General features: G+C 31.6%; 1 protein-coding gene across 3 annotated transcripts in view; it reads left to right on the top strand.

Annotated features, from left to right (window-relative positions):
- The window catches only part of LOC146539549 (zwei Ig domain protein zig-8-like), a 37,960-nt gene extending 34,832 nt beyond the window's left edge, over positions 1-3,128 (top strand). For all 3 annotated transcript variants that reach the window (XM_085208219.1, XM_085208220.1, XM_085208221.1), the window contains one exon: positions 327-3,128. In XM_085208219.1, coding sequence (XP_085064345.1) covers positions 327-607 — 281 coding nt within the window. In that variant the 3' untranslated portion in view covers positions 608-3,128. The remainder of the gene's footprint in view (positions 1-326) is intronic.
- Positions 3,129-13,162: the final 10,034 nt, after the last annotated feature.

Raw genomic sequence — 13,162 nt, 5'->3', positions numbered from 1 at the left:
CGTAACACGTAATGTCTCCCATTCCCTCTGCCTACCCTGCTATACGTCAAAAGTCATAAAGCTATCGATATTAAATATAAAAAAGCTTTTAAAAACATGATTCATTTGATTACATTTAAATTTTTATTATATTTTCTAAATAATATATGAGCATGGCTGGTTAATATATTTTATTATTTATCGAGTAGGAATCGAATCCACAACCTGTCATGTTTACAGCCCAGGTTTATAGTCCAGCGCCATGACTGCCTTCGATCTTCTCATCTTTATTATTTTCATAGGAATAATAATTAGTTAAGAACTAATACAGAAAATATTGTACACAGAGTCTGCCTCAGTCATAGTCCACGTGCTAAGCGGTGAGCGGCCAGCTGCCATGCAGAGTTCCAGTTCTCCAACACCACGTCTCAACCCCACCGTGGTGGCCAGCATCGCCACCGCCGCCACAGTCCACCGACCAAGACGTTATTTGAGTGTCACCATTTCTATCCTCATCTACCAGCTTACCTCAATCTTCCTCATCACATTTATCTTTTTTACCAATGTAGTTATGCAATTCATTATTCACAACACTCTTGGGTATCCCACTTTGCGTACTTCGAGATGACCAATTATGGAGTAGAGTTTTCATTTAAGAAATGTATCTATAGTGTAACTGTAAGAAGCTTTGTATAAGTTAATTCAATTATTAATATTAATAATTATTATGTATTTAAAATACAACGACTCTACTATAAATGAATATTTATTTTCTGCGAGTGTAAACATTGCTTTTATTCAGAAACATTTTAAATATAATTTTTCAACGTCAAACATAAAATATTTAATTAAAATTTATGATAAGCGCTGCTAAAGTTAAATGAAAAATATAAACTTCATTTCTACAATATTGTAAATATCATTAAAAAAAAAGACATTACGTGTTACAAATGAGGTTAAGATTCTTAGAATATTTCGTCGTTTACTTTTTCATATTTTTTATTTTACTTATCTTAATCATTCTCAAGATGAAGTCAGAGTTGAAGCCAGTAGTGGCACAGAGGCCCAAGCATGTTACTGTAAAAGTGGTAGGTCGTGGGTTCGATTCCAACTCGAGGAGATGAAATATTTAATATTTTCATTTCTTCGCATACAGCAGGGTAGGCAGAAGGAACCTAGTGTAACGCTTCGTCCCCCACTTTCTGTTAAATCCAGGGAGCATGTTGAGTTTTTTTTTAATTTTCATTTCGGTGTTGAGTATTATCACTAGACTCCCTCTGCCAACCCTGTCATATGCGGGATACAGCGTGAAACTAAAAAAAAAACAGATTAAGAGTGAATCGATATCGTTATTCTGATCGGGAATGAGCTGAGATTAAATAGAAGCGTCGAGTCTATGTGTTACGTATATAAGCCGCCGGGCGGTCTCCCCGCCACGTTATTTGCGTTTCTATCAAGTTAGGCAAACAATACGAACGATAAACAAGTCACTCGCAATAATCCCTTAATTGAAAAGAGTAAAATTTTCAAATCATCACGTTCTTTCTGTATACACAAATATACCTATTCCAATTTTAATCAAAAACCAGTTATTTTTCTCGATTTTTATTACAAAAACACCCTTATTCAAGATTTCTGTAAATATAAATTAGTTGAACTAGAATTTCTTTTCAAGTTAAATATTTGTGTTGAAAATAAACTGTCAAAGACAATCGACGGGACGAGTGTTTTCGTTTAAAACTATAAAATTGAGTGCTCGGTAAAGATGGTAAGGAATATAAGGAATAATTTTATATACGCTTTCGTACGTTAGTTCGCAGAGAAAATGACAACGTTAACAATTTTCTATGTGAAATTGCTTCCAGTATCGAGTAGAAACTGGGTTGTAGATTACGTACCCAGTATATACAAAGTATGCAACGAGGGCGGAAACTCGAGTGCTTTGTAAAGACACTCGTTCGTTGCTAGCTCATGAGAAATAGATGACATTTGACTCTATTCTGTCAACGTCACGTCCTACATACTTCCCATTTGAAGTATCGTATATGTTGGATGTGTATAAAATATTTGTAAGTACTTATTTGAAGCGGGATTTGAACCTGCGCTTCTTAGTTAGTTTCCAATAAGCGTAGGTTCAAATTCAGTTACGTTAAAAATTTTATACGTTCGCTAAACCAGTAATTTTCTTTTCTAAGTGTGGAATAACACGTTTAAAAATATTTGTAAGTAATTTCTGTAGGTTAAAACTTCCACCTCAAATTTCAAACCCGTAATTACAGCGAGTCAATTAGCATTAAATTGAATATTTAGAATAGATATTATTTTAATTATATCTTGCTATGGTAACCAATAGAAATAATTACTTTGGTCTGTAACAAAGCTTAGGCCTCTACGGTACCTGCAGTCAATATGCAAGTCCAGAGTGCTTAGCAAAGATACTCAGGGTTTAAACGTCAAGCCGTTTCGAGTTGGACTATTTAGAAATTGATCGAAAATGCTGAACGATTTCTAGCTTTATTTTATGTTTATTTATATTTCTCCCATCAGTGGAGAGCAAATATACAAAAGAATATAAATAGGAAGGAAATACAAATACTCATCTTTTACGGTTGGTCATAAAATGTTTGTATTTCTTTTATTTTTTTCAAACTTCTGCTTTAGTTCTTTTAAATAAGTTAATTACAGAATATTTTTCTTGTGTATTCCACTTAGAAAATGTACTGGCTATATGAGGAATATTAAAAAAGAAATTAATATTGTTGGAATTGTCAAAGACATTAAAAATTGTTCTTTATCTATATTGAAGTTTATACATAAACAAAAAATACTTGTGAATAAATTACTCTTAGCCTAATATTAATAATGACTTATTTTTAGTTTTAGTATTCTTAATATTATTACGTTTCGTGTAAATATTATATTAAATTTGTAAATAATATAATAAAAAATGTAAATATCCGTAAAATCTGTTAAATTTATGATTTCGGCAGTTAATCGTATGAGCGCGTCCCATATAAATTGTGGGCTCTTTCAAAAAACGTAGATAAAAAAGGGTTGTGTAATAAACTATCAAATGTAGATGTAATTAACTATGTTACTTTATTATTTGTAATATTATTCATAGTAATAAACTATTGGTGATAAATAAACTTGTTTTTATTAGAATTTTATTTTTCTATTAATTTTTGATTTTTTTCTAGTGGTGCAATGATAGGATCTGAATTCAATCACAGTTGTTTTGGGATCGATTCTCACTTGGAAGAACGAGCTATTATTCTTTTCGCTATAGCAAGACCAAACGCGGCGTTGTGTTCCACCGCACTGTCTCTGATTCAGGTGGGAACTGGAGAATGGAGTGTTCGGTCACTAGGTTTTCTTTACCTGTGAGGAAGAGGAGAAGTTTCAACTAGTACGTTTAAATAAAATAGTAATACTTTTATTTTGGTTGGTAATACTCGTATACGTTGCAACTGTTATACTGATTTTCCAACAAAACGTTCAGCTTAAGGTGAGAATTTACAGTTTTCAGAATTTTTTATTTCGTGAAATATTTATTTTTATTTTTGAATAGAACGAGGCCTCACTTTCACTATTTACTGTCTATTCACTATCGCCTTTTCAGCTGTTTATATCCAACGAATTTTAAAGCTACATTTAACTTTTGTTTTACATACAAAAAATTAGCGCTAATGATTTCTATGATAATTTTACAATTGTTAGTTTCTTGACTAAAAAAAGCCTAATACTACCTTATAAAATAATTAATATAATTTCTAATTTAATGACCAAATCCCATAGTCGAGCATTAAATACTCGTACATTTAGAACAAATCGTCAGCCTGAATTCCGTACAAACGTTACATTATTCAAACTCATTAAAATATCACGACGACAATTAGACAAAGGAGTTCGAATCACAGTCATTAGAGATATATAAAGACAAAAGAAATCATTATATTACGTAATGTAGAATGGTGCCGAGGAAAAGATGAGGACGTTCTCGAGGAAAAAGGGATAAAAAGAACGGGGCCGTATCTAAATGAAACGTAGCGAAGGAAATAAAATTTTCCACTTGTGGATCGTCGACCAGAATACTAGATGTGTTAACGTTGTTATCTTATATTGTTACAATAAATTTATTATAGCGATTATTTATGTTTTATTTGCTGTTGAAATCATCTTCACGATGGATTCTGTACATAGCAGAGTGAATATAGTGTTAAGACACTCCGTTCTCCACTTTCTGTCGAATTTTTCGAGGCTTTACGAGTTGAGTTGAAGAATAAAAATCAAATTATAATTCAGTTTATATATTTTTTTTATAATCAATGTAATGAATAATGTTGTCAGCTTCAAATTTGAAAACTGCCTACAATCAATGAAATTTTAGAATCAGGCAACACAGAAAATATAATATTTGGTCCGTTTGCAATCTATATTTAAGTAAATCATTTGAAACCTACATGCCTATTTTTGCATGGATCGAAGATGGAAGTTACAAGTAAATAATTATTTTTAAGGCAAGCATTCGTTAAGTAAATATTCGTATTTTAGTTAATACAAGAAGCTATAATAAAATAAGCATAAAAAAGTATATATGCGTAGTAAAAAAATAAATTCACGCCGAGTACTAAATATTATGACTATGTTATACGTATGTTGCTAAAATTCTCTGCCAGTACAATTTTGTTTTTTTATGGTAATTGAAGTGAATAACAAAAGTATACATCTTAAGAAACACAAATTTTCCTCAACGTAATATGCCTCTAGTATTAGGCATCTTCAAACAAACAGATAAGTAACTAAAAAATATATGTTTTTAAGTGACATATATACCTTTTTTAAAATAAAAATTACGCATTGATTACAGTCTGCGAGGTCTAACCTGGGCTTTGTATTTGTGTGAGTGTTCATATATAGTGTAGGTGTGGCCTGTGTGGCCTACACTTCTTGTACTGATAGCAGCGTCACATTTAATTTATTATTACTATTTTTATGTTTGATTTATTAAAACAAAGAGATAAAAGTGGAACTATCTTTGTATAAGACTGGAAAAATAAATGTATGTGACAAATAAGTAAACCAAAAAAATAAATTGTGAATATTACGCTGTTCTTTCATTAATGATATTATTGGAAATTCATTAATTATTAATACATCAGACGAAAGTAAAAATTAAGAAGATGCAATGTTTAAGAGTATAAGAATTGATATATTTTTTTCTGGCTCTTCTTTTATATTCACTCACACAAACGCAAAGCCTAGCTTAAACCTCGTGAACTGTAGTTTATTCAAATACTTAAATAAAGATAGTTCAAAAGCTCTAATGGCCATATGTTGGCTATTACAAATTTATAGAACCACTTACATTAAAATTAACTTATGCAAAAGTTCAGTGAGAGCTACACGCCTAGCTATATTTAGTTTGGCTACTGTTGCGTTCTGGACACTATGCCCTTAAAATAGTACATGTGTTAAAATCATCAAGTTAACTCTGTTTCAATTCTGTAGTCGATATTTATAGCTTTACTTGTATTGTATTATTATTAAGGGAAAGTCGAAGAAAAAAAAATCATCTTCACGCTGTATCCCGCACACAGCATGGTAGGCAGAAGGAACCTAGTGTTAAGACACTCCGTTCCCCACTTTCTGCCGAATTCTGAATTCATTGCTTGTTGAGTGGCAGAACACAACGCCGGACACAATTCCACAGAAAACAATTCCAAGAAATGAAAATATAAATATAAATAAATATTTCATCTACTCGAGTGGGGATCGCACTCACAACCAGTCGATTTTACAGTCACACTTTGTGCCCTTGCACCACGACTGGCCTCAAAGATGATGAATAATTAAAGAAGTTACTAATTTTATTTTAAGTATAAATTAAAGTCAATGATTTCGTCTAATATGTTAAGTATTAATTTTCTTTTGTAATAAATGTGCTTTTTATTCATTGATAAATATTCAAAAAATATTATTTAATAAGTGAGAAAATAAAGGAGACAGTTGAGTGACCAGCGAACAAAATGTTCATTCAGGTGCCAATTATGTCATACCCGCTAAGGGGTGAAAACAAACGACCCTTTTACCGTCCACTTTTAACGGGACAAAACTTTATGTCAAGGTTTGTAAAAATAATATTAATTATACGGGCATTGTATCTACTGCATGGAAAAGTAAAACAATACTTGTAATACCATCTATACAATTTATATCTATACTAGCGGCCCGCTCGCGGTGACACCCGCGTGAACTATGTTATTATTAATTTCTGTCTCCATGGCTACGTCCTAGTGACGTCTTTGCAAAATTTGAGACTCCTAGCACATGTAGTAACGAAGTTTCATACAAACTTTCAACCCCAAAAACAACCCCTTAGAAGTCGAATATTGCAAATTCCCGTATTAGCGAGCACCTACGTCCTATAAGTAACTCCTATGCAAAATTTCAGATTCCTAGCACATGTAGTTTCTGAGAATTCGTGATGAGTGAGTGACCTTTCGATTTTATATATATAGATTACTTTTTCCAGTAATAATAATGCAATTATTACTCACTTTGGGTAATCATACATTCAAATTCATTGAATTATTGTTTCTTGTTTTTTTTTTTTAAATAACAAATATTAGAAATGTATGCAGAAAGACTATTTACAAATTTTAGTTGCATATCCTACAATATTTCACTGAGCACAAATATGAGATTATTAGCTGTATTTTTTTTATAGCTTGACGCCGTATCTCCCACGTAGCATTTCAGAGGGAGCTTGAGAATCTAATGTAAGGACACTCTGTTCCCATTTAGACACTTCTTTTCCTCACTTACCGCCGAATTACATTGCGTATTTAATGGCGGAATTCAACGCCGCGATTTACCTTCTTACCTGGACCAGAAAATATTCATTATTTCACATCCGATGAATTGATGTTGTTTTTGTATATATATAAGTAATTTATTCATTATACAAAGAAAGAACTATAAATAATAAATTGGATTAAAGATGACAAGAAGGCCGGTTTATCATTTTATCTTATTCCCCTAACGGGGAGGCCACAATTCGTACAAATAATAATATAAAAGATTTTTTTAAGGATAATACTGTTTTTTTAGGAATAGTGACTGTTAATTATACCTTATATGTACTACAACTAGAGCAGATCAGGACACAAACGTGTACGCGACAGGCGTGTGGGTTCAATTCAATGGAAAAAACATTTATTTTTTTTCTTTGCTCTGATATCGGGGGAAAACTCCGCCACTCAACAGGCAATATCTCCAGAATTTGGCGGAAAGTAGGAAAGCAGTGCCAAAATACTTGAAAAACTTGTGATTTTTACTAAGACATCCCTCAGGAGTTAGTTTTCCTAAAAGTTTGTTCATATTAAATACATTTGATGTGAACGTAAAACTTTAATAGATTAGGCTTTTTATATGAATCGCAGCAGTTGCCTTTATATAATGAATTAATAATTATTATAACGTATAACTGAGTAGACCAATTACTGGATGAACGAGATGTCTGGTTAATTTTAAATATTTATAATTACAATACAAATAAATCAACTTGTGTATGTTTATAATTATATTTGTCCATATAAAATATTTTTGGCTATTGTTTTTTTTTCATATACGAGTACAGAGAGTTGAAATAATGCAAACAATATAAAAATAAGCTTATTAATATTCCTAACTTTATCATCCGAACATAGCAGCTACTGGACCGACAAGGAATAAATAAAAAATATTTTTAATCAAACTTGGTCAGTCATTCAGAGTGAGTATAAAATAAATTTCCGTATTTAAAACGTTAAAGCGCATAGTTCTTGCTTCTCGCTAGCAATTTCATTATAAACTTAGTGAACGAATCAAAGTCAACATTTACAGTAGGTAGATATCTTGCAGCATTTAAACTATTTTATCAATGTTTTGGAATGAATTGGAGTTCAATTTATAATAACGATCAGAAATCACCTTCAAAAGCTTTTTAGGCAGGATTCTGCTTCCTTTCAACTATTTAAAGACTTTTGTGTGTTCGATGGCAGAGTCAGAAGTTCTCTGGCCTGGCAGGAGATTAAAAATATTTCAAGTATACTCATTGCCATGAGTAAGATTTGAAAGCATTCTATTTCGATGATGTGATAGTAGTTAGAGCAATTGCATTGTAAATGCGACAGGTTGTGGGTTCGATTTCCACTCGAGAAAATGAAATATTTAATATTTTTCTTTCTTCGCCCTGGAGTAGAGGCAAAGCGTGACGTAGACTCAACTTCTGCACTCAACACGTAATGCCTTCAAAGTTCTGCGGGGAACGTCGTCTTAATGGGAACAAAGTGTCTACAAACACTAGTTTCCCAGGTTCCCTCTACCTACCCTGCTTTGTGCGGGATTACAGCGTGAAGATCAAAATATGTGTATGTACATATCTTAAAATAATATTTTTTTATTAAAATGTAAATTGATAGCGAATGTTTACTACGACATTTTTTTATATTTCCATATACTAAAAATATTTATTGTATTTAAGCTTGCTTAGGCCGTCGTGGTGCAGCAGCACGAGGGTGTGACTTTAACACGATGGTTGCGGGTTTGCTCTAGTGACGCGGCGTTGAGTTCTGCCACTCAACACGCAATGCCTTCAGAATTCGGTAGAAAATGGGGAACGGAGTCTCTTATTACTAGGTTTCCTCTGCCTACCCTGCTGTGTGCGGGATACGGCGAGAAGCTGATTTTTTTTGTTCTCTAAGATACACTGAAACAATATCTCTGGAAGCATTTTCACCCATACACAGATTTTTCAAAACACTGTAAGTATATGTTTATTCTGAATAGCTCTATACGCTAATTTTTATTTTATATATAAAAAAAAATCCACATTTAACTAGAACATGTTACGTGTATAAACAAAATAGGGCAAATGAACACGCTTCCGTGAAGTGAGCTAGTTAGCGCTGAAAGGTTACTAAAAATTTTCTTTATTCTTAATACCTATTCTTTATAAGAGTTTAAAATAAAAACTTTGTCTTTACTGACCTTTAAAAATGGTGAATATGTTTCTTTGTTCACATTTCAGGGGAATTTGTGGTTATTTTTTATTTTTATACAGAAGCCAACCGTGGTACTGGGGCACAAACTGTAAGCGTAAACGCGACTGGTTGTGGGTTCGATCCCCACTCGAGGAAATGAAATATTTATTTAAATTTATTAGTTCATTTCTTAGTTCTGGTGTCGAGGCGTTGAGTACCACCCACCCAACACGAAATGCCTCCAGAATTCGACGGAGAGTGGGGAACGGAGTGTTTTATCACTTGGTTTCCTCTACCTACCCTGCTGTGTGTGGGGTGCAGAGTGAAGCTAATTTAATTATTTATTTCTAAATGGTTAGATGCGATTGGCATTAGATATACTGTCCTATATTGATCTGAAATGTTATTAGTACCTCATTAGGTTTGGCCAATTAAATAATTTTCACACTATTACATCAAATTAGGTTATACATGACTACAACCTAATAATTCACTAATGGCTATCTACTTTATTTTATCAATTATTTACTTTTAAAATTGCGTATACATTTTACAAAAAAAGATAATGATGTTAATATTCTACATAATGCCTTAAGGATTGCTTTAGGAGTTTTAAAACTTAGGAAGCAGCTGGTACTGGAAGACGAGGAAAGTTAAAATTACCTGCCATTATACGTGGAATTATATAATTTAACAACAAACACGAGTACATTCAATATTATGCACATCTTTGCTATTATCTATATTAAATAAAATAACTTATCACAATATTAAAGTCACTTAATTGTGTTTTGTTAAAAGTGGAGAACGGAGTGTTTTAACACTAGGTTAACTCTGCCTACTCTGCTGTTTGCGGGATACAGCGTGAAGCTGACTATATACATATACCTATTTAGCTTTTATTTTGGAAATATTGCTTGTTAGGTGGCTTCTTTTGGTTTACGTTAATGGATTCTCCGCGGTCTTATTACTAAAATAAAACAAGAAAATAAAAACAATTCCTTTCCTCAAATGGGAATCAAATACACAAACGTCGTTTATACAGTCAAACACTGCCGCTGCGATCTGAACCTTCTTTCAATTGTGAAATATATATTCTTATTATATTCTTCATTTTATTATTAATATATTCTTCATTTTCATTTCTTATAATATTGAAAATAATATAAGTTAAAACATCTCAGTTCGCTTCGTTTTGTATTTGTCAAGCTTGGATTATTACACCCCAGTGGCGGTGGGAGTTACGGCCGTGCTTTGGATATAACATTTACGTGAAAACATTTAAGTTTGCACTCTATTTTTTAAATAAACACCATTATATTTGTTGTTTTTAATTCTGTTTTATCTTTGATATATTTTATTTGGTTCGTCATTTGTTTTTCTACAATTAGTGAAGAAAAATACGTACGTTTGTAGAAAACCTATAAAGAATTTAACGTTGGATTTGAGCCTGCTCCTCTTAGAATTATATTTTTTTAATAAGTTTTTTATGTATAATACATTTATGATATTGATTGCAAACTTGATATTGATTGAAACAAGTCTTAAGTTCAAGCCATCAGGTTGTAAGATGTAAGTGCGAACCTAACTCGGGGGAATGGACAGAGTGTCACTAACACTAGGTTCAATCTGCCTTCATTTATATATTAAAAACGTGAAGATAATAAAAAAATAATGGAGACAGTGGTCCTACATAATTTTTCATAAGTGCCTACTGTTTTTATATATTAAAAAAGAAGCGTTAGTACTGTTTTTGTATATCAAAAAATATTGCTAAAGCTTCGTATTTCAATATATCTATTTTTTCGCACAGTCACGGGATTCATTTGTCATCTGCTCTTTACTTAGGAGCAAATTTCGGTAAAGGCCAAGTCCATAGTATCTCTGATATTTTCATAATTCCAGCCAAACGACATGTTCGGACGGACCTTGATGGCCCGTCTTTGTTGTTCGTAATTTGGAGAAAAATATTTACTTTGCCTCGCAATATCGCCTTCACGTAATTCAGCTACGAAGGACACAAATACCCTATTTAAGTTGGTTTGGATTTCGTTTATTTTTTAACCGACTTCTGTAAGAAAAGGAGGTTATCAATTCGACTGTATTTTTTTTTTTTATTTTATTTTATTTTATTTTTTTTTATGTTTGTTACCTCATAACTTTTAACTGGGTGGACCAATTTTGATAATTTTTTTTTTATTTGAAAGGTATAGCTTCCCGAATGGTCCCATTTTTTTTTGGTCCATGTCTGACAATGGTATCCATGAGAAAATCACATGTCTTAAATTTGCATTATGCATGTGCGCGACTAATAGCCGAATAACTCAATGTCGCGCTAACCGATTTTGATGATTCTTTTTTATTTGAAAGGATACACTTCAAGGATAATTTGGTGAAAGTTTGGTTAGGTTTCGATTATGGAATCCGGAGAAAATTGAGAAAGTTTGTTTTTTTTTGGTCAAAAATTAATTATACTGTAATAGTTACAAGCAAAAACTTTTTAAATTGATGTCAGAAGTGAGATTCCTGATCGTTGCATTTCTTTTCAACCAATCTCAAAAAAGAGGATGTTCTCATTTTCAACCAACTTCAAAAAAGGGAGATTCCGAATTCACCCGAATACTTTTTATGTTTGTTCTTGTCAATATACCAAAATGTAACTTTGCACAAAAATAATAGCTAATTAAATGAAGTTTTACATAGAACAATCACAACCACTCGTTGACAACCACTACCACCACCATCACCACTCGTTCAAGAAGCATCATTTTAAGATCTACCCATCACTAAAAATCGTAAAATAAATTAAATTTTAACAAAAACAAAAACCGACTTCTAACAACGAACTAAAAAGTGAAAAATAATTATACAAAGATTTTATAATTTTGAAGTCGGTGCCAAGTAAAACAAACAGGCTTAGTAATTAGATATTGTAGTAAAGGTGTTGTAGCATTAGTTTGACACCGACTTCAAAATTATAAAATCTTTATATAATTATTTTTCACTTTTTAGTTCGTTGTTAGAAGTCGGTTTTTGTTTTTGTTAAAAATTAATTTATGTTAATATAGAAATAATTATTATAATATATTGTTTATTTATTAAAGTTTGCCAATAACTTTTGCATTATTAATAAATGTTTAAAATACATTTATATTTATTTATAATAACACAATTATGTTCAAGGAATAAATAATATAACAGAAATGCACTAGGTGTAATACAATATATTTTCTCACTTCCGAGAAGAGCGATTCATTCTAGCAAATAAAATAAACTAAATTTGTTTAATTAAATTATATTCAATTCCAGGACTATTTTAATAAAACTAGTATCATCTTCCAATAAACTATAGGTCTGGGGGAAAAAATCCACCCTCGCAAGAATTCTGGACCGCCGGACACCACCAGGAAATTCACACTGGCGCATAACTTTACGTAAATTATTACTCTTGCTACAAATTTATCTTGCAAAGCAAAAAACTCAGTTAGATTTATGGCATACGTTGAACTACCTTTTACATTGGAGTACCTTATATATATATGTCTACATGAATATTAATGCTTTACCAAACCTCATCAACAAAATTTATATATAAATATTCTTTCAGATTTCTTGTCTTTTGCTTTTGAATCTTATTATTTTTAACCGACTTCTGTAAGAAAAGGAGGTTATCAATTCGACTGAATTTTTTTTTGTAATATCATACAAATGCTATTTTTAATAAAAGACTTGCTTGTTATTTTAAATGTGGGGAATTTGGTATTTTCTTATAATTTCACGCCTCTTTGATATTTTTTTTTGTTTACGTGAAATAATAAAAGTTTCACATCCTGCATTGAAAAATATAATATTTACTTTATAGGTACGTCTAAATGTTTTAAACGACTTTTTCCCCGTTATTTCATTTAGAGGAGTCCAGTTCTAGTTCCAATCAACACTTCACCGCAAACAGTTCAACGGCTTTCAGCAACTAGTACGTTCGGGCATCGCTGGTAATAACATCTGAATTTCCACAGTTTGAAATACCTACTATAGATTACTGTTAATATTTTTTTTCTTTATAGTAAATCTATATTTAACATCAGGTAAAAACGATGTGACTGACATTTAAGTGTTTTAATTTTAAAATGTCTATAAGTAAAATTAGATAAAAAAAT

Source organism: Heliconius melpomene, chromosome 4, assembly GCF_056956725.1.
Source record: "Heliconius melpomene rosina isolate 202511_hmr_F chromosome 4, ASM5695672v1, whole genome shotgun sequence".
In the NCBI taxonomy this organism is placed as follows: Eukaryota; Metazoa; Arthropoda; class Insecta; order Lepidoptera; family Nymphalidae; genus Heliconius; species Heliconius melpomene.
This window is presented reverse-complemented; position numbering and strand designations above follow the sequence as displayed.